The following is a 22,992-nucleotide window of genomic DNA, read 5'->3' as shown; positions in this document are numbered from 1 at the left end:
CCATATGCAAAGAACACAGACATTGACATAAACCTCACTCCTTAAACAAAAATTACATTAAAATTGATCCTAGATCTAAATGTAAAGCATGTAACTATAAAGCTTTTAGAGGGAAATAACAAGAGAAAATCTTCAAAGGACTGTATGCCAAAAATAGTCAACTGTACTACATGTTAGTTAGAAAATAAAGTTTTAGGGGTGCCTGGCTGGCTCAGTTGGTAAAGCATGCAACTCTTGATTTCAGCGTTATGAGTTCAAGCCCCACATTGGGCACAGAGATTACTTTAAAAAATTAAATTAAATTAATTTTTAAAAGACCCTAACATTAAATAAGAGCAGAAATTCAGTACAATAGTATACGGACTCATATAGAGCTCTTTACTACCATTTGATGAAGAAAGAAAAGAGATGAAATAAAGACTATTACCATACATAAATGATATTTTATGACAGCTCTGAGGAACATAAAAATATACAACACATTTACTTTCATCCCTCTGATGTAAAGAAGAAACAGATTACTGAAGCAATGATTAAAATGATGCCAGTTTAATTATTTCTATGACTATGATGGTTCTATGAAACTGAGCTCTAAATACCTAAGCCAGCAAAAGGCTAAAACTTGTAAATAATTAAATGGGGAGATTCCCAATGATTTTGGTAACAGCTTTGAGATATAATTGATGTTCAACAAACTACATATATTTAAAGTAATATGATTAGTTTTGATATACGTATATACCTACAAAATCACCACAATCAAGCTAATGGAACACAGTGATCATGCCAAAAAATTCCGTCATGCCACTTTGTAATCCATCCCTCCCCCTTCCCCTCTGCCCTCAGACCCCAGAGCATTAATGATCTCCTTTATGTCACTATAAGTAAGCGTACATTGTTCAGAAGTTTATATGGCTTCTTTAGTTTGGCAGGATTATTTTAAGATTCTTCCATATTATTGAGTGTATTAATAGTTCTTTCCTTTTTACTGCTAGTAGTATTCCAATGGATATACAGCAAACTGTTTATCCATTCACTTAGTTGATGGATATTTCAGCTGTTCCTAGCTTTGGGCTATTACAAATAAAATGTCTTTGAATATTTGCATACAGCTCTGTGTGGACATATGCTTTCATTTCTCTTGGCTAACTACCTAGGAGTAAAAATGGCTGGGTCACATGGCAGGTATATGTTTAACCTTTTAACAAACTGCCAAATTTTGTTTTCCAGAGTGGTTGCTCCACTTACATTCCTCTCAGCAATATATGAGAGATGCAGCTGCTACACATCTTAGTCAACACTTGGTATGGTCACTCTTTTTAATTTCAGGCATCCTTGTGGAGGTGTAGTAGTATATCATTTCAGTTTTAATTTGCTTTTGCCTAATAACTAAAGATACATGTTTATTTACATATAGATATCTTATTTCATAAAATGTCTATTTAAACAATTCTGCCCACTTTTAAACTGAGTTGTCTTATTTTTGAGTTTTAAGAGCTCTTTGTAAATGAGATACAAGACTTTTGCAAATACTTTCTCCCAGTCCATACGTCTTGCCCTTCATTTTTGTCTCTTTTGAAAAGCAAAGTTTTAAATTTTGATCAAATCTGAATTACTGATTTTTTCTTTTATACTTGATGTTTTTTAATATCCTATTACAAGAAATCTTTGCCAAACTCAAAATCAATAAAATTATCTCCTATGTTTTATTACAGTTTTAAAGACTTAGGTTTTAATAGTGATTCTAAGGGGCATATGCACCCCAATGTTTACAGCAGTAATGTCCACAATAGCCAAAATATGGAAAAGAGCCCAGATGTCCATCCACTGATGAACAGATAAAGAAGGTGTGGTATATATTATTACTCAGCTATCAAAAAAATGAAATCTTACCATTTGCAATGACATGGATGGAACTAGAGGGTATTATGCTAAACAAAGTAAGTCAATCAGAGAAAGACAAATATATGATTTCACGCATATGTGGGATTTAAGAAGCAAAACAGATGAACATGGGGGAAGGGAGGGAAAAATAAGATGAAATCAGAGAGGGAGACAAATCATAAGAGACTCTTAACTATAGGAAACAAACTGGAAACTGGAGGTTGCTGAAGGGGAGGCAGGTGGGGAGATGGAGTAAGCGGGTGATGGGCATTAAGGAGTGCACTTGATGTAATGAGCACTGGGTTATATGCAACCAATGGATCACTGAACTCTCCGTCTGAAACTAATAATATACTATGTTAATTGATTTTAAATAAAATAAAAGACTTCAGTTTTACCTTTAAATCTAATATACACTTAGAGTTAATTTTTATAAATTGTGCAAGGATTAAATCAGTTTATATTTTATATATAGATATCCAACTGTTACAGCACCATTTGTTGAAGATGATCCTTTTCCTCACAGAATTGCCTTGAAATCTTTGTCAAAAATAACTGATTATATATTTCTACTATTTCATCTATTTCTACTGCCTTTACACTGAGCTGTATGTCTGACTTTACACCAACATCACAATGTTTGATTCATTATAATTTTATTAAGTCTTAAAATCAGGTAGTTTAACTTTTCAAAACTGTTTTAGCTACCTGAGTTCCTATGTATTTTCATATAAATTATACCTGTCAATTACTGTTGAAAAAATAAAAGGGCCTAGAAATATTTTTGTTGAAATTGTATTGAATCCATAGACCTATTTAAGAATTCACATCCAGGGGCGCCTGGGTGGCTCAGTCGGTTAAGCATCTTGCCTTCGGCTCAGGTCATGATCCCAGGGTCCTGGGATGGAGCCCCACGTCAGTCTGACTCCCTGCTCAGTGGGGAGTTTGCTTCTCCCTCTCCCTCTGCCCCTCCCCGGCTCGTGCTCTTGCTCTCTCTCAAAAATAAATAAAATCTTAAAAAAAAAAAAAAGAATTCACATCCATACAACATTCAGTCTTCCAGTCCATGACCATGATGCAGCTCTCCATTTATTTATGTCTTCTTTAATTTCTCTCAACAATATATCATAGTTTTCAGGGTATAGGTCTTGCACATTTTTTGTCATATTTAGCCCTAAAAATTCCAAATTTTTGATACCCATGTAAATGACTTTTTAATTTCAATTTCCTATTGTTTGTTGCTAGTATATAGAAACAGTTAATTATTATACTGATTTTGCATCCTGCAACCTTGCTAAACTTCTTAATCCTAGTAGCTCTTAAGTACATTCCTAAAGTTTACACATAATTAATCATGTCATCTTTGAATAAAAACAGCTTTACTTCTTCATTTTTAAACTGTATGCATTTTATTTCTTTTTGTTGACATCATACTGGCTAAAACCAGGATGAGCAAACTATGGCCTGCATGCCAAATCTATGTCACTGCTTATTTGTGTATAGCCTATAAGCCAAGAATAGTTTTCACATTTTTAAGTGTTTAAGAGAAAATTAAAGAATACTATTTCATGGCACATGAAAATTATATGAAATTCAAATTTCAATGTCCATAAATAAAGCTTCATTGGAACACAGCCATTCATTCATTTACGTGTATTTATGGCTACTTTCCACAGCAGCAGAGACCATATGGCTCCCAAGGCCTAAAATATTTACCATTTGGCCCTTTATAAAAAACTCTGCTGACCCCTGGGCTAGAATCTCCAGTACAATGTTAAGCAAAAGAAGTAAAAACAGACATCCCCTCCTTGTTAATACTTAATCCCTCATAATTTGTAGGAAGAATAAGTTTAAGCCATGGATAAAAAAGCAGCTACTTGATTTATAGTAAAAGCAGGAACACTTACTCAAGGCTCATTTAACATTTCTTTTCCACATGCATGAACCATTTATAGATTAATATAGGACAAAATCATCTTTACTGTTAATCTTGACTTTAATAAAACACAATAGCATGATATGTAAAATATATATCAAGCCAACTCGTAGTAAGTATACAATAGATGATAGGAAGTATATAGCTTATGATAAAACTTTTTTTAAAAAGGGAAGAAAAAAAGCAATTTTCTACTAAGTTTTTTTTACTAAAAAGCTACCACTGCTCTTTATCCAGAGCAGTATATTCAGTAAAACCACTATAAAATCATCGCTTTATATACTTAAATATATATAAATATATTTACACATATTTATATATTTTTATATATATGACTAATCTATTTCAACAAAAAAATAACATACCCATAATAAAAGGCAGCCATAAGCATACAAGTCAGAACTTGGAGAAGCAGGCTTTCCCATTTTCAGTTCAGGTGATATCAAACTCAAGTCACCGATTACCATATTCACTGAGGCTCGCTGACTCTACAAAAACAGTAAGTTAAATATTTTAGAGGCAACACAGATGAGGTAGCTTCTGTGAAGTCCTCTGCATTTAATCAACACAAAAAACAAATTCATGTGAAATATTTTGTTCTCTCTTGCTTTCAAATATTTTTACCCAGTATCTGCTATTACAAATTGCTCTTAAAATCAGTCTCATAAAATTAACAGTGAGACTTTGGTTACATTTCACATTACAGCCTCAAGTAGATTCAAAACCAAGAAACACTGATTATTTAAACATTAGGAACCTCTTTTAAAAATAAAGTTCATAAGGGCAAGAAGGAGTGCTATTTTCTAATTTTGAAAATTCTAAATAGTTTTTTTAAAAACTGGAAGTCTACAAAGTACTTTCCTTCCTTATTGATTATTTTCTAAGTATACCATTTCTTACGTGTCAAAAGATGTTCAGTGATAAGAACGTGAACCCTGGACTCAGACCTTGGCAGCAATTCCCACTCTCCCATTTACTTGCTGTGTGACCTTGGGCTTTAACCTCTTTGAGCCTAAAATAACTGTAATATGAAAATAACATCTATCTTACAGATTTACTGTAAAGATAAAGGTAATTAGCACAATAATTACCTAGTACATATCACTAAGAGTTAATTATCTCTTCTCCTCCCACTACCTTTTATCCTTGCTTCTTACAGTGTAGTCAAAAGTCCTGTAGCTAAGGCATCACCTGAGACCTTTTTGAAATGCAGACTCTCGCCCAGGAATTTGCGTATTAACAAGATCCCAGGTGATTCACATGCACTGTAAAGTCTGAAAAGCAATGATCTTGACAACAGACTATCTTTCAAATTTTTCTTCCTGATTAATACTTCAATCTGAGAGCAGTAAGAAAAGAGCGGAGCAAAGGTGAGTTTAATAAGTATTTCAGAGTAAGTAATTTTAAATGAAGATTAAAACAATGTTTTGGGAGGGGCGCCTGGGTGGCTCAATCATTAAGCGTCTGCCTTTGGCTCAGGTCGATCACCACATCTGGTTCCCTGCTCAGTGGGAAGCCTGCTTCTCCCTCTCCCACTCCCCTTGCTTGTGTTCCCTCTCTCGCTGTGTCTCTCTGTCAAATATATAAATAAAATCTTAAAAAAAAAACAACAACGATGTTTTGGGAGATAATAACAGTTGACAAATCAGTATAAAAGAGGAAAAATAATTCTTGTAGTCATGCGTATACATAGTTGTGCAAATGGCATGCTCAAAAGGTTAACTAGGATCTCTAAGAGTTGAGAACTTTTTTAAACTCCTAATTCAGTCATTTTTCTTAGGATAGTACTTTAATTTTCAGATAAATTAATGATAAAAAATATTTCAATATGTCTACTTTGTATAAATCTTTCTTAATCCAGCATTTCATTATAGTTCTACATTTTCATTTTCTCCTCTTTTTGACTACCATATGAAAACCATTAAGACTACATATACACCGATGGCATTACCCTATGACTTGCAAATGACCAAAGTATAAAGCATTAAGACTTACACTAGTCAAAAGGGAACTGCTCAGACAATAAAATGTTAGCAAGAATGTAGAGAAACTGAAATCCTCATACACTGCTGATGAAAACGTAAAAAGATGGAGCCACTTTGGAAAATAGTCTGGTTCCTCAAAAAGTGAAACACAGAGTTACCATAGAGCAAAACAATTCCACTCCCAAGAGAAATGAAAACATGTCCACACAAAAACTTGTATACTAATGTTCACAGCAGCATTATTCATAATAATCAAAAAGTAGAAACAACCCAGCTGTCTACCAACTGATGAATGTAAAAACAAAATATGGTATATCCATACAACAAAATATTTGGGCATTTTTAAAAAGGAATGAAGTTCAGATACATGCTACAAGACACCTGAACCTTGAAAATGTTACACTAAATGAAATAAGCCAATCACCAAAGGGCACATACTATATGATTCCATTTATAGGAAAGGCCCAGAATAGTAAATCACAGGGACACAAAGTGGATTAGTGGTTTCCAAGGGGCTGAGTAAAGGAGGAAATGGGGAATGACTGCAAATTTGTATGGGGTTTCTTTTGGGGGGGGTGTTAAAGTTGTTCTGGAATTAGATAGTGGTGATCAATACACAACTTTGTGAATATACTAAAAACTAGTACTGAACTGTACACATGTGAATTACATCTCAATAAAGCTGTTATTTTAAAAAAGAAAACTGCTTGCTCATTCTACGAAAAAAAAAATCACAGTATGCTCTTCCATTGTCTAAAATCTCCTCTCTTTAGGGGTGCTGGGTGGCTCAGTCAGTTAAGCATCTGCCTTTGACTCAGGTCATGATCCCACATGAGGCTCCTTGCTCAGCAGGGAGCCTGCTTCTCCCTCTCTTCCCCACTCTCTGTCTCTCTCTCTCAAATAAATAAACAATAAAAATAAACTTAAAAAAAAAAAAAAACTCCTATCTTTACTAATTGCCTGTTCTGAGGCACTAAAATTATGACACCAAATTAGCAGTTAACATAGTTGAACCATCACTTAAACTAAATGGAAAAGTCCAAGGTTCCCAAGTTTCTAAAAATATCCCATTAATCAAAATTAGCAAAATATGTATATCCATATTTAATCTACTGGTGGGAGAGGGCACCAGCAGAACGGGAGATAGGAGATGGCCAACTAGTTTTCCTTGTGTATTTACAAGGAATTAAATATTTCTTGATGATGATAAAATAATCATTAGTGCTGTCAGTGCCATTGACCGTAATGTTAGGTTGCTCCTAATACTTAGAGTTAAAAAATATAATGCACAGGGGCGCCTGGGTGGCTCAGTCGTTAAGCGTCTGCCTTAGGCTCGGGTCATGATCTCAGGGTCCTGGGACCAAGCCCCACAACGAGCTCCCTGCTCAGCAGGAGGCCTGCTTCTCCCTCTCCCACTCCCCCTGCTTGTGTTCCCTCTCTCACTGTGTCTCTCTCTCTCAAACAAATAAAATCTTAAAAAAAAAAAAAAAAATATATATATATATATATATATATATATATATATATATATATATATGTAAAAGGCACAAATTTAGAAACTCTTGTTCTAGCACCTAGCTGGTAACAGTTAGTTGCTTACACTACATAACACTACATACCTTAACTAAGACAGAGGTCTTATAATAAATTACCATATCATGTAAAAGGCTGAACTAATGTCTAATAATATTAATGAGGTCTAGAACCTATTTGTAAAACCACAATACTTTACCACAGATTTGGTGAAGTCAAAATCTCCAACAATTCCTTGTTCACGATTTAAAGCAAATACATTGTTCTGATGAAGTGATCCATGAATTATGTCAGCCTTGTGCAATGTATGCAGGCCCTGGGCAACACCTTTCATGACCTTTAAAGCTTCCTACAGACAAGTACACACAAAAGATGTCAGGAAGTCAGCAAATAATTTTAATATCTGAACCTTTTCTTTAATTAAAAGACTTTTCCAGGAGTGAGTAAAGCTTCTTCCAAATGAACCTGTAATAAGAATACAGCATAGAGAAAAAATAGAAGACCAGAAGCCCTGATTATGTAGTATCATACACATATAACTTAAAACACTGAGTCTCTAACAAGACTTAGATTACAAATGAGCATATATAGCATCTAGAAAAGAGACTAAATAGTGTTACCAGGTAAGAAGAATCAAGCCATCCTCTATTTTTATTACTAATTCAAGTTTACAATGTAAATTAAAGCTGTCACTTAAGCACTTATAATATCAAGTGCTATACTACACAATTTATATACAGCACAGCTTAATGGTTATAAGCATGGGCTTTGGTACCAAAAGACTTAATTTCAGTTCCCATCTCTGCCTCTTATTGAGGACCCTGTGCAAGTCACTTAATCTCTGTGAGCCTCATTTTTCTCATCTGTATATAACAGGATAACTCACATCACAGGATTGATGTGACAATTACATAGCATAATATCAGTAAAAATTTTACATAGTATATAAAGCATATACTATGCCCTCTAACATTAGGGATTATTTTCTCATTTAATATATCCATGGAAATAGTGTTTTTTACTTACTTCTGAAGTTAAAGGCACACTGGCTTGAACAGCACTCAGGTTTGCCCTAGGGTAGTATGGGACCATCAGATAAGCCATAGGATCAGACTAAAAGCAAAACAGAATGAAACTCAAAGTGAAAAATTCTTCAATGTATTTTTAGTATACATCAATTATATAAGATAACTTTTCCTTTATGTTAAAAGGAATGGACTACCTCTCTAAAGCTTGGAGCTAAAACTTATTATAAATAAAATGTTTTCTGCAAGAGATTAGCATAAGAACTTTACCTTACACAAAAATAGGAATATCAATGGTAGTAACCCAGACTCTTCTTTAGCTTTTCTCCAAGCTCTGTGATAGGCGGCTGCTCTCTGAATCACCCTAGCTTCTGTGTCCACATCTACAGAATAGCCCTGGTACCAAAAAGAGATACAATGGTAATTCCAACATTAAAAATCTTACTCTAATTATACATTATTTCAATTTAAACATAGTTATTTTTATATAATTTAAATTATATCTAATTTTATTTTTTAATTGTATAAGCACCTTTTCTATCTGCCTTGAATGCTATAATTTAGAAAGAACAATTCTACCTATACCTTTTTATTTTATTATGTTATGTTAGTCATCATACATTACATCATTAGTTTTTGATGTAGTGTTCCATGATTCATTGTTTGCGTATAACACCCAGTGCTCCATTCAGTACATGCCCTCCTTAATACCCATCACCGGGCTAACCCATCCCCCCATCTCCCTCCCCTCTAAAACCCTCATATTGTCTACCTATACCTTAATATACATTCTATAATGCATTGCTACTAGGGCCAAATTAACTATCCTATTATGATTAACAGTTTCCCAGCTCAAAAAAGAAATCAAAGAATAGAAAATTGTATTGGCAAAACAGTTGAAATTTCAAAGAGCAGTGTAAGTAAAGCAAGAATTTTAAAAGGCTATTGGATAGAATGTAGTAAGTTCACCCAAAAAAGAAAAGCCAAGTATATCCTATTAAAGATACATATTATTTAGGAAAATGAGGGAAACTGAATTCAAAATTAGTTCTGGCAGCCAAGTAGGAAACATAAGCATCATGCCAGTTAACTCATATAATTTTTTTTAAGGGGGGAAGGAGAGAGAGGTGTGGAGGGGAGGAGGGGTAGAGGAAGAGGGAGAGAGAGAGTCTCAAGCAGCCTCCATGCCCAGGACCCTGAGATCATGACCTGAGCCGAAATCAAAAGTCAGATGCTTAACCGACTGAGCCACCCAGGTGCCCCTCAACTCATACAATTTAGAAAACAAGCAGTGGATTTTTACTTTCCTGAAAATAATACCACCACTCCTGTTTATACTTCTGAGTCTTCCACAGGTCAGAACTTAAACTTACCTTTAAAAGAATTATCTGCCCATTAACCTCAGAACAAACTAAAGGGCGCTTGCTGCTAAGTTCCTTCATGGGCTCAGCATCAAGAAGATCCCGTTCCAAACTCATAGTAAGAAGACCACCAGAGTTCTAGGCACAAATTTTGGTACAGTTAAAGAATCCAAACCATCCCAGTACTTTTAAATCATCAACATAACTAGTTACATGCTATGAGATGATTTGGACATCATCAACCCTACTGGAGAAACCAGTAAAATAAAAATACTGAAAGCTTCCTGATTTTTCCAGTTCCTGGCTCTTGAAGTCCTCTCACCCAAAGCGTAATCAACATACATTTAACAGCTGCTACAGTTGTAGAACAAAATCCGAATATGATTGGTATTAACCAACCAGATATGTATCCAAAAAACCCTGATGTTTACTTGGAAGATTTCATGTGTTTCCTAAAAATATTAAAATGATGACAGATAAAAAGAAGGCTGTAGAATGGGAATGAAAAGTATAAAAATTACGACTACTATGAAGTAATTCTAACACCTCTGCCTCTGTTTGAAGTGGAATCCCTGAAAGTGAAAATGGTTTTCAAATATTTTAATCCTATTAGATATTTCTGCTACTTTTTAAAAGGAATACATTTTTTGGATAAAACCTATCAACATTTTAGATCAAGGTAAATTTTATTGTGGTGTAATTTTAGTAACAGGGGCTGTGAAATTATTTTCTGGTTTTTATTTTTATGTGTTGTCAATATTATTTAAGTAAACCACAAAATATAATCAACCTACAGAGGTTTCCTGGGCATACATCACAGTCAAACATCTTAAAATCATTAAAGGAGTCCATTAGCTATGATTAAAACGTTTTATAATCTTTCACAATAAAGAGATGAGCACACTTCTAAAAACTAATTTTCAAGTCCTACACAGCACCACATACTCATTCATCCATCCTACATGAGTGTCTAAGCTAAAGTTAAAGAACTGTGAAGAAAATCCCACATTATTTTAAAGTCTAGTCTGGAAAAATTTTACAGTAATTAACAATTTAAGGGGACCTTAATCTTACATATTCATGAGTTCATAACTCTATAAATACAGCCATTTCTGTACTATCTTTAAGCTATTATCATGAATTTAATGACAATCTTAAAGAATAGATCTTTCATCTAGTCCCTCATCCTTAGCAGGCAATATAAAACACAGAGCTAACAGATTCTGCCCTGAGAGCCCGAGTTTACTAATCCTGCTCCATACAGGCCTTCTGTCCAATACATTGATTTCCCAGGCTTTGAATGCTGCCTGCCTAGAAAACTATGCCCATGTCCACATCTCTACTTAACCAATTCTCTAGAATTCCCAGCCTGCTTTAACCTAAAAGATACATTCTGCTTAAATTCCTCATGACTGGCAGTATCCTGCTTTTATTCTAACTCTTGAAACAACAGCTAAAATTGCTTTATCATTTCAAAAAATAAATATCTGTAATTCAAACAAGTGTCATGCAATGTACTGAATAGATATGAGGGAAAGAGAAAAACATGCAAATTAATATAAACATTAGAATACAATATACCAATACTAAAGATAGTCTTGAGGAAAAGTTCTAACAATACCCAGAAACTATTCATCAGGAAATCTTCATAGTAAGGACAGCATAAATTTAACACTGACACACAATTTAATATCACTTTTCAACCCTCTATGGAGTAGTAATTCTCAGGGCAACAAAGCTTACCATGTACTTAAGTAACCCTATTTCAGGATAAAGCAAAGGCAGCTCAGGGAACCATTTCTGTACCAAGCTATTCAGCTTCTCCTAAATTTAAAAAATATTTTTTATTATAAATCAACATATATTCAATTGTGACATGTTGCTCTTCAGGAAAAAATAACATACCAGTATCTCCCTTACTATAAATCTAACAAGATACACAATCTAATAAGATGTATAATCTAATAAGATATATAATCACTGATTTTGCCTTCTACTACAAGAGATATCAAATGAGGGGCGCCTGGGTGGCTCAGTGGGTTAAGCGTCTGCCTTCGGCTCAGGTCTTGATCCCAGGGTCCTGGGATCGAGCCCCACATGGGGCTCCCTGCTCAGCGGGAAGCCTGCTTCTCCCTCTCCCACTCCCCCTGCTTGTGTTCCTTCTCTCGCTTTGTGTCTCTCTGTCAAATAAATAAGTAAATAAATAAAGAGATATCAAATGAAAACCAAGAGTCATCCTGGGTCAAAGTCACCATCTTACTACCAGAAGAAAAACTTAATTATCAATTTTATACTGGTGTGTGTGTGTGTGTGTATATATATATATATATATATATAGGCACAATATCTTGCCTAAGATCAAAGTAGACACTCACTTCCAAGCTAAAATGAAAATGTATGTTGATAACATCAATTTGCATCATAAAATTGTCATTTCTCAGAATATTAAGAATACACTGACATTTTAAAATAATAGCTATTTCATTTAGGAGGGGAAAAAAATCATAAAAGCCTTGAAAGAAGAAGCAAATATGCAGCTCTACAAAACCCACTTTGAAGTAAATGTGAAAACTGAGGATCCTTAGAAAAGTCATTTGTCACATTTATTAAGTAAAACTTCTAGACACTTGTCAACTCACTGGGAGATAGTTATTTTACCCAAGGTTCATAAGGTGAGTAACTAAGCACACACAGTCAGATGAATTTGCTAAATAAAACATAACACTTAGAATGTCTATTATTTTCTTGTCTTTTATTTTATTTAAAGTCAATTAACATATAGCATATTATTAGTTTCAGAGGTAGAATTCAGTGATTCATCAGTTGCATATAACACCCAGTGCTCATTACAACAAGTGCCCTCCTTAATGTCCATCACCCACTTACTTCATCCCCTGAACCCCCCCTTCCTCTAGCAACCCTCAGTTTGTTTCCTATAGTTAAGAGTCTCCTATGGTTTGTCTCCCTCTCTGACTGCCTATTATTTTCATTGTATTTTTATTGTTCAAAGCAGTGTCCACCTTACTTGTTCCCCCATAACATCCCTGAAACATAAAATGTATCACTTCCATTTATTTATTTGTGAGATAGAGAGAGGCTGCATGCGGAGCAGGAGGGGAAGGGCAGGGGGAGAAAAGAATCCCAAGCTGGCTCCACACCCAGTGCAAAGCCTGACAAGGGCTTAATCTCACAACCCTGAGATCATGACCTGAGCCAAAATCGTAAGTCTAACGTTCAACAGACTGAGCAACCCAGGCACCTCATATTCTTTACCTTTTAAAGAGAAAATACACTGATGGGACTCTCCCAAGGTCACAAAATATTAGCATAAAAGTGGAGCCTTAAAGATGTAACTTCCCCCCAAAATTCAGGTAGTTGCATTTTGTTATATTCTTCAACTAAACTATGCTGCCCGATTAATGTTTTCATTGCAGCATTAGGTTAAAAGGGTGTTGATTTAGATTTTATTAAAGGAAAAAATCTTTAGCTCCATGTGAAACAGAAATCAAGCAGTATGTAAAAGTATGTTTGTGCTATAATCTCAGAAAAAAAGACTAAAAAGAAAGTTAAGTGAAAAGTTAACAGGGACTACTACTGTTATAACTGAATGGAAAAGTTACAGGTGGTATTTTTTCTTCTTTATAATTTTCTGTAATTTCCACATTTGGTACAATGGATATTAATTATCATCAGAAATTAATTTCTAAATTCACATAAACATTACTATGCAAACATAAATATGCTAATATAATCTCGTCTTGTCATTATAGTGCACTTCATAAAATGGATATATGAATTCAATTTCTACAGTAAAAACTAATTCAAAACTTCAAAGAATTAAATACTTACATATTCCTCCCGCTCGCGATAAATTTCCTGAAAGACACTATTGCGCAACTGAGCTATTTCTTGTTTTATTTTCTCAATTTCAGATCCATCATAGTCATCAGACTTTAATCAGAAAGAAAAAAGTGACCTTACAAGCTTATTAAAGTAGACCGAAAACAAGTCTTCCTAGTAAGAATGCAACTTCTATAGCAAATCACTCTGATTTCTATGTGTCCTTCTGTATCTAGCAGAAAACAGACCCTCATAACACTTTATTCTAACAGACTTTTCCCAAACCTACAAAAAGGAATAGAAAATAAAGACATAAAATCAACACAGATTTTTCTTTTCTCTTAATTTGCTATAGATTTTCTCTAAGAAGATGACCACCTACCAACATAAAGTAAATGTCAAAAATAACCAAAATACAACTAAATTCCCTGGAACTGTTTTCTACATGAGATTTGGTTAAAAAAAAAAAAAAGAGTAATGTATGGTGTGTCTATTAGAGGACAGACAATGCAGGCCTCAAAAAGACTCCTTAAAACTCCAAAGATGATAAGCCACCTTAAAAAGTATATATGTTTTCTATGTTATATTTCTCCAAAAATTAAACTAAAAAAGACCCCATCCCCCAGAGTCCAGAATAGAACGAAAAACTGGAAAAATCTTAAACCATTAAATTAGTTTCACTCCAAGTCCAATTAAGTGCTCCAAAGAGGAAGAGCCAACTCAAGTTGGATTAAGACATAATGTAGATTCCTTTTGTTCATTAATCAATCCTCAAGGGAACACAAAGAATTACCAGTTAATTCAGTTTCAAACTGAAAGAAGGAGGTTAGTCCAGATTAGAGTGTCTGAATTCTTCCAGTTCTATTATTGTATGAAAACAACTTAGAATATTTAGGCGGAATAGTAAGTCCAGCCATTAAAAAGAGAGCTAACAAAGAACATCATGATCTTAAAAATACATTATGACAAAATTCTACCTTTAGGGGAATACCTTGCATGTAGTAGATTTGTATTGTTTTAGGTATTATAACAGTCTAAACCAAAAGAATTTTTAAATTGTTCTAAAATATTTGTTACTAAAAACCAAAGTAGCCATGTAAAATGTTTTCAAAGAACATTTAAAGACATGGTAAAATGTTTACACTATTAATGTAATAATCTTACATACACAGAAAAAAAGATAAAATATAAAACAAAATGTAAATAGTTTTCCTATTGTAAAGAATGTATTTACGCATTATTTTCAGGAATCAGAGTAAAATGAGGCACACGTGGAATTTCATAAGAACCAAGTGTTTCCTTACTTCTTCCAAATTATTCTTTTCAACCAATTTCCATCTCAGTCGAGCTTTTAAGTTTTTCAATGTCTTTTTAATGGACAGCAAGTGATCCACATTGGGGTTCTTATTTAAACATTCGATAATCTGCTTCTTAAACTAAGTAAGAAAAAAAGTTATTATATTTTCAAAGCATAGACAATATTTATTGAAGTCACTTACTGACCATTTCTTATTTCTCTACTAAGATTCAACTAGTATTTACTAAGTTCAGACTGAAATAAGAAATTCCACAATTTTCAAAAAGACAATCTACTAACTGATTTCTTAGTTATCCACATTTCTATCCAGGAGAATATGAGTCCCAGCAATCAGAGTAGCAAAGGTAAGAGAAATATTTCAAGCTGAGAGCTACAGTGAGACATCTTTGCTAGATATGATGCAAACAGAATTTCTAGTGAGGATATAAACTAAAATTACCTTCCCCAAAGTAGTGTGACAATACGTTATCAATTTTTAAGAATGCTGATTCCTTTTGACTTAGTAATTAACAATTTTTAGGAATCTGAGGAACATACAAAAGAATGCACAAAGATTATGTACAGTGTTGTTTATGGCTAAAAATAAATAGAAGTAACCTTAACATCTAACACAGATGAATGTTAAATAATTTTGTACATCTATGCAAGTGATGATGCTTTAGTTGCTCAAAATGACAGTACAGAAGAATCATTAATTACATGGGGCAGTATTCATAATATACCATTAAATGAAGAAACATTTTCAAAACAGTTTACAAAACAATGCAATGCACATGATATATGTACATATATATAAGTCACCATACAAAAAGAAAATACTCTGAAACTAGCCCTGAGTATCTATCTCTTAGGCTAAGGGGATTATAATCAATGTTATTATTTCTTATCTTCCTGTATTTAGCAAATTTTCTACTGTAAACCTGTACAGGCATAAAGATAATGATGGTAGAGATTAGGTTTTATTTTTTTTTTAAGATCTATTTATTTATTTTAGAGAAAGAGAGAGCATGAGCAGAAGGGGCAAAGGGAGAGGGAGAGAGAATCCCAAGCAGACTCTGCGCTGAGAGCAGAGCCCAATGTGGGGGGGGGTGGTTCCCATGCTATGACTCCGAAATCATGACCCAAGCCGAAACCAAGAGTCAGACACTCAACTGACTGCGCCACCCAGGTGCTCCAGTAAAGGTTAGGTTTTGAAGAACACAAGGAAATCAAAGATTTAAGACAATCCAAAACTTCAATATATTTTTATCAATTAAACCACTATTTTCACTGTAGGGTGAATTTAATTACACACCAGCTAACTATACTGTTTTTCTAGCAATAATAATTAGTTACCTATACACTGGATATTAAACTACTTGAGAAAAATTTAAGTATTAAAAAATTCGAAGGATCAATATAGAAGACCAAAAAAATAAAGCATAATCCAACCTCAATACTGTCCTCGTACTTGGATTGTATTGCAGCAATAAGCCTTTCCTCTGAACGGATCTTTTGTAGTACTTGACTATATGTATTTAAAATGATCTCCTTGTCTGCATCACCTTGCTCCTAAGTGAAATAAATCATACACACAGAATTATTCACAAAAGAGTATCCAAAATAATTTAAACCTCCAATAACAATGAATAGACTTTAAAATAATGCCTTTAAAAATTCTTTTTTTTTCAAAATATTTCTTAAATACATATCTTTTTTGAGACAGAAGAGAGACTGATATCAAAGATGTTCATGTAGAAAATTTTGCTCCCATCACATTATTATTCCTACAGCTTTCTAGATTAGTGTTAAAGGAAATCAAGGATACCACTACACTAAATTTAAGAACTAACAACACATAGAATTTCAACACTTTATTTTTAGAAATCATCTATTAACAACCACTTCTAAAATCAAGTCTGACAAAGAGGTACAAACTTCCATTTATAGAATAAATAAGTCATGGAGATGAAAAGTACAGCATAGAGAACATAGTCAATAATATTGTAATAAACAGTCTTACAAGGTGACTGACAGTGACTAAGATTATCCTGGTGAACACTGAGTGATGTATAGAAATGTCAAATTACTATGTTATACACCTGAAATTAATGTAACGCTGTATGTTAATCATACTTCAGCAATAAAATAAAATAATGAAGTCTGACTAAACCATCTAAATACTATTAAAAAAAGACTTTAAAAATAAGGAAATACAGAAACGTATATGTATTTTTCAATGCCAACCTGAAAAAACAGCAAAAGGGAAAAAGAAACAAGTAAAGGGAACAACATAACCAATGAGACTTTGGTAAACAGCCTGAAACACTGGGAAAGAGTCCCAGTGAGCAATAATAACATTACAAAATGCTCTTTTGAAGAGCTACACTAATTTTTAACTTGGCATGACGATAGGGAACATACACAGAACAGAAAGGGAGCTACTAATCATTCTTGTATATACACTTCCAGAGCTCTCCCAGATTTTATTTTAATTTTTTACAAATTCTAAAGTCTTTTCTTAGTCATTGGGTATGATGGACTCAAGAATCAAACGACACAGAAAGCTGATACACTCAGATTAAGAGGAGTTTTCCTAGAATTAAACATTAGATTTTACTTTTTTAATGTGAAATGTCCTATTAAAATGAAAATATCAGGAGATGGGTATTAAGGAGGGCACTTGTTATGATGAGCACTGGGTGTTATATGTAAGTAATGAATCACTAAATTCTACTCCTGTAGGCAACATTACACTATATGCTAACTAACTAGAATTTGAATAAAAATTTGGAAGAGAAAAAAAAACAAAGTACACATCATTTAACAAAATGATGGTTACCAGAAGGGAAGGGGGTGGGAGGGTGGATTAAATGGGTGATGGGGATTAAGGAGTGCACTTGTCAAGATGAGCACAGGATGATGTACAGTAGTGCTGAATTAACTGTAGTGTACACCCGAAATTAATATAACCCTGTATGTTAACTAACTGGCATTAAAATAAAAACTTAAAAAAAATGAAATTATCACTGTGGAAGAATAAAAATTTGCATTGTGTTTGGGTTAGAACTTGACAACGTTACTATTTCAAATAGGTCTATAAGAGGAAAACTAAGATCAGTCTTCATACTTTCTAATTAGCAAGAAAAACCATACTGCTTCAAAGGAAGCAATAACAAAGAATATCAATACTCACAACCAGAGATATCTCCAGCTCTTTGCAGACGCTTGACTCAGTCTTCTCTAGGATTTCATCAAGACTACTGATTGTGTCTTCAGAAGTTCGTGATTCTTCCACAGAGAGATCAAAAGCCTCATTTGCAAAAAATTAAAACATGAAAGTATCTCATTTAATTATTTCAATTAGTATTATGTCCTTATACCTAGAGCAAAGCATTAGCCTATGCACTGGGCAATGTGGGGGAAGTAAGGATACACAAGTACTGCCCTCCCAAAACTTACACATCAAAAAAGAAAAAGCACACACAGATCACACACATAAAACACCAATTTTTTAACATAATCTGTGGTTAAGAGACATAAGAGGAAAAGTATGAAAAAAAAACAACAAAACAGAAACAAGACCAAGACTTTGTGAGGACAGTAAAAGAAGCGGTCTGAGTAAAAGCTGGTAAGAACCTTAAATGCTTAGGTGAAAAGTTTAAATCTGATAGGTAGTAGGCAGACAATGTCAGCTCTTTAATAAAAAATACCAGGTATATAATTATACCTGGTATTTAGTGATGACCTACTAAGTATTTAGGAATCTGGAGATTAAAAATTAAAGATTAAACCCAGATGACGTCCATCTCTTCAGGAAAACAAAGGTATTTTCTACCAGGATACAGACTTTATAATAAAGTGTTAAATAGAATAAAATCATGGGCCCAAATTATAATATAGAACATAAAAGTCATAAGCAGTCACTTTGATTTCAGACATTAGATATGTGATTATGGAAATCTGGATTTGGGAAACAGCTATGGAAATGAAAGAAAAGGATACATGATAGTTAACCTAAGCAGAAAAACATTCTGATCAATAATAAAAGACAACAAAAAAATAACTTAGTTAATATATCCATTAAAAAGTACCAAAATGAAGAGTTCTGGAGGTAGCTGGGAGATTAAAGACTTTTTTTCCCCAAAACAAAGCTAGAAATGCATATATGTAAGTTATTCACACAGATAAATGACACCCTGGTGTCCCTTGCCCTTGCTGAGAAGGTTGTAAAAGAGAGAGAAGAACACAGAAAACAGAGAATCAGTAACAAAATGAGGCTGAAATTTAATTAGGGTTCCAAGTATATTAACACAACACTACATGCCCCCACAGCTTTTGAAAAATTACATGGTGTTTTTAAAATAATAAATAAGAATAAATAAGAACTAAAAAGAATAATACACAAAAAATCATTTCTAATATCTAGTATCAACTGAGACTAGTATTCTCCAGTCACGTTAGATATCTTTAAGATATTTAAGATATCTAAAACTTAAAAGACTTAAACACTGTCAATTAACATATTTTCAGCATGAGTAGTTAGCCAACTAACATTAAAACACATGTCTTGCTAAAAAAGAAACTAAACAAAGAAAGCTCTACTACCATCTAAAGCACATGTATATACAATAAGACCCTTATCTCTGCACTACAGCTATAGAAAATACACTAGACTTGTAATAAATTCCAGTGATACTATCTTATACCTACAATGGTTTATGAAGCTATTTTTCATATATGTTCCTAGAGAATACAAATATGTAAATCCTTCACTCCTCCATCCCAGCCCTCTTCCCCTCAATCCCTCTCTTCCTCTTCCTTTCTTCTCCTCAGAAAAGAAGTAAATTATACTTGGAAAATTATTAAAAAACCCATATTCCCTGGTTTACACTACAACACCAATACCACCACTGGGTAAGAGCTCTTATTACCTTTACAGTGTTCTGGAACCATGCTACAAGACGTTGTAGAGAAACCTCTGTTTCACTTCTAACATTGGTGAACTCCTCTCTTTTATCACACTTCCAGTCATAAAATTTCTTAAGTGTTTCTTCAGAGTTTGTCCCTTCTTTGGCCTGTCCATATACTGCCTCTAAAGAGGTTGACAAATCCTATAGAAACATATTTCTGTTTATTAACTTCATATTCGGATTCAAGCAGGGGGCGCCTGGGTGGCTCAGTCGTTAAGCGTCTGCCTTTGGCTCAGGTCATGATCCCAGGGTCCTGGGATCGAGCCCCACATCAGGCTCCCTGCTCCGCAGGAAGCCTGCTTCTTCCTCTCCCACTCCCCCTGTTTGTGTTCCCTCTCTCTCTGTGTCTCTCTCTGTCAAATAAATGAAATCTTTAAAAAAAAAATTAAAAAAAATTTTAAATCTATGAGACAGAAAAGTAGTATGTTGAGGGGTGCCTGAGGGCTCAGTCAGTTAAGCATCTGCCTTCGGCTCAGGTCCTGGGATGGAGCCCCCCATCGGGCTCCCTGCTCAGCAGGGAGCCTGCTTCTCCCTCTAGCTCTGCCTACTGTGCTCTCTCTGTCAAATGAATAAATAAAATTTTTTTAAAAAGTATGTTGAATCTCTATCCTTAACAATCTTATAAATAAAACTTAGAAACATTAGATATGAAAATATAAAACTACCTAGAAGGTGATTTATTTGGACTATAATAGTAAAAGTTAGACAAATAATTCCAATTAAGGAAGACATTGAACATATTTATGAACTTAAGCATTTTAGAAAGGACTAGAAGAGATAAGACAGCCTATAGCTCTCTCTAGGAATAAAACTCCAAAAATGTCACTGAGACAAGAGGAAAGCTTAAAAAAATCCCAGAAATTTTTATCACAAAACTTTAAGATACCTTTAGAAAGACAGAAGCTAGTTGGTGCTCAGCAATGAGGAAGTCACTGCAAAGCTGAAGAAGCCTTGTACCACAGCAGAAAACAGCATGTGGGAAAAGAGAACCTTCTTCATATGCCCCTCTCTCTCACACTGTAAAGCAGTAGCACAAAGCAAGAGGCAATGGTTTATACAAGTACAGTACAGGAACCTAGATGAGGCAAAAACTGATAACTGGCACAGAAAAGTTGGCTATCCCTAAGCATTTCTTTTCTTCCCTTTTCCCCCTGAATACCAGGTAGCATTTACACCCAAGGGTAGTAGCCCCTGAAAAATAGTGGCTGAGGCAGAGGGACTGGGAGGTCCACTGAAGAGTAAGATCATCTAGAAGAAAAATCTACAGGAAGTAGTTGAGCCCAAAATGTAACCCTAGAAGCTCTGAGAAACAACCTCATCCTATTCCCTAAACCCACCTGAAGTCTTTGAAGTTACATCCCAAGCTTTCATCCCTCCCTAGGACCCCTTTACCACCCTATCCCATACCTACACAACAGTGTAGAACTAAGACAGCTTATAGTTCTCCAAGGCAATATGAGATCTTGGAGGGGAGGTACAGAGGAGGATGAAATGTGTGACCAACAGAACTCTGAATGGAATGTAACAAACGAAGCCACCTTATAAAAAAGGAAGCAAAAATCAAGAACTCGAAACAAGCATAACAAATACTCTCAACAAAAAGAAAGAATACTGAAAACACAAAGCAAAACCAAGTACTTATAAACAATAACCAACTGAAGTTATTAGGTATAAAAGAAATAATCTTTGAAATAAAGAACACAAAGCATTCACTATTGCAAAAAGGATACAGCTAGAGAACCATTTAGTGAGCTAGATGGTTAAGTCAGGATTCCTCAGATCCCCCCAAAAAAGACACAGAAAAGGATAAGATAGCAAAAAAATGGATGAACAATTAAAATATGTAGAGGATAGAAGAAATTTAAATGTCCATCTAACAGAAGTCCCAGGATAAGAGAAAAAGTAAAGGGGCAGGGGGAGAAGGGATAATATCTTAAGAAATAAGTATCAAATATTCCCTAGAGTTAAAGAAAGATATAAAATCTCAGACTGAATTGACTCAGATTAAATCTAAACTTTAGTGCAACTTAGGAACAAAGTCAAGAGAAAATACTAAAGTTTCCAGTGGAGAGAAAAGGTCACAGAAGAACAAAAATCAGATTGAGAACAACTATGGGAATAAAAAGACAATGGGTTATTACTGTCAAAAGTTTGAAAGAAAAATGGACTTTGGACCTAATATTTTATAGCCAATGAAACAAATGTTTAAAGTGCTTAAATGCAAGCAATTGTTTAAATGTTTAAATAAGATATCCTGAGACAGGGATGCCTGGGTGGCTCAGCTGGTTAAGTATTTGCCTTCAGCTCAGTCATGATCTCAGGGTCCTGGGATCAAGCCCCACATTGGGCTCCTTGCTCAGGAGGGAGCCTGTTTCCTCCCTCTCCCTCTGCTGCTCCCCCCTCCCCCTGCTTGTGCGTGCTCTCTGTCAAATATATAAATAACACCTTAAAAAAATAAAAATTAAAAATAAATAGAGGGGAAAAAAGATAAAGCAAATAATAATCAAAAAAAACAGGTAGAAAAGGAATTTTTAAAGGAAACAATATTTTAACACCATAAAGGAAAAATAAGGTTAAATAAGGGTTAAAAAGAATACAGTTTAAAATACATAACAACCAATAAATACATTAACACCCAACAATACAGCACTGAAATTTTTTTAACAACTTAAAGAACTAGAATATATAACAAAAATACCTCAAAACTGATAAACTGATTAGACCAAAAACTAAGCAAAGATACAGAAGATTAAGGGTTAAAATAATAGCTATAAATCAGGAACTGTACACCAAGAACACCCAGAATGTACTTTCTTTTTTAACTTATAAGAACAGTCATGAACAATCAACCATATACTTTAGGCCACAAAAGAAGTCTCAATAACTGTTGAGGAAATCAGAAATCATGAACTTTAATTTCTTTGACCTCTATTATTGTTAAAGTTAAGTTTTATTTCTTAAGTACTTGAAGAATATAATATCAAACTACTTCACCAAAATAGAAGTTCAAAGAATATTCTGGTGACCGAGGGGAACAGTAGAAAGGGAAACAAACCAGATACAGCAAAAAGTCTCTTAAGATTAAACTTTAAGAAGAAAAGAGTTTTTCAAACAATCTCGGTTGCAGGGGCACCTGCGTGGCTCAGTCGTTGGGTGTC

The 22,992-nt window shown here is 34.1% G+C and overlaps 1 protein-coding gene across 11 annotated transcripts in view; it reads right to left on the bottom strand.

The window, feature by feature from the left end:
* The window catches only part of STK31 (serine/threonine kinase 31), an 82,727-nt gene that overhangs the window by 22,086 nt on the left and 37,649 nt on the right, over positions 1-22,992 (bottom strand). For 6 of the 11 annotated variants that reach the window (XM_027573906.2, XM_027573911.2, XM_027573907.2 and 3 more), the window contains 11 exons: positions 19,796-19,975; positions 18,058-18,174; positions 16,314-16,433; positions 14,869-15,000; positions 13,574-13,675; positions 11,468-11,548; positions 9,737-9,862; positions 8,634-8,759; positions 8,365-8,451; positions 7,538-7,687; positions 4,186-4,308 (listed from right to left, as the gene is read on the bottom strand). In XM_027573906.2, the coding sequence (XP_027429707.1) occupies positions 4,186-4,308; positions 7,538-7,687; positions 8,365-8,451; positions 8,634-8,759; positions 9,737-9,862; positions 11,468-11,548; positions 13,574-13,675; positions 14,869-15,000; positions 16,314-16,433; positions 18,058-18,174; positions 19,796-19,975 (1,344 nt within the window). Of the gene's footprint in view, positions 1-2,944; positions 3,059-4,185; positions 4,309-7,537; positions 7,688-8,364; positions 8,452-8,633; positions 8,760-9,736; positions 9,863-11,467; positions 11,549-13,573; positions 13,676-14,868; positions 15,001-16,313; positions 16,434-18,057; positions 18,175-19,795; positions 19,976-22,992 lie in introns of those variants that run through there. The other 5 variants (XM_027573916.2, XM_027573912.2, XM_027573910.2 and 2 more) reach the window with 5 other exon arrangements.

The sequence above is a fragment of the Zalophus californianus genome, chromosome 12, assembly GCF_009762305.2.
Source record: "Zalophus californianus isolate mZalCal1 chromosome 12, mZalCal1.pri.v2, whole genome shotgun sequence".
In the NCBI taxonomy this organism is placed as follows: domain Eukaryota; kingdom Metazoa; phylum Chordata; class Mammalia; order Carnivora; family Otariidae; genus Zalophus; species Zalophus californianus.
This window is presented reverse-complemented; position numbering and strand designations above follow the sequence as displayed.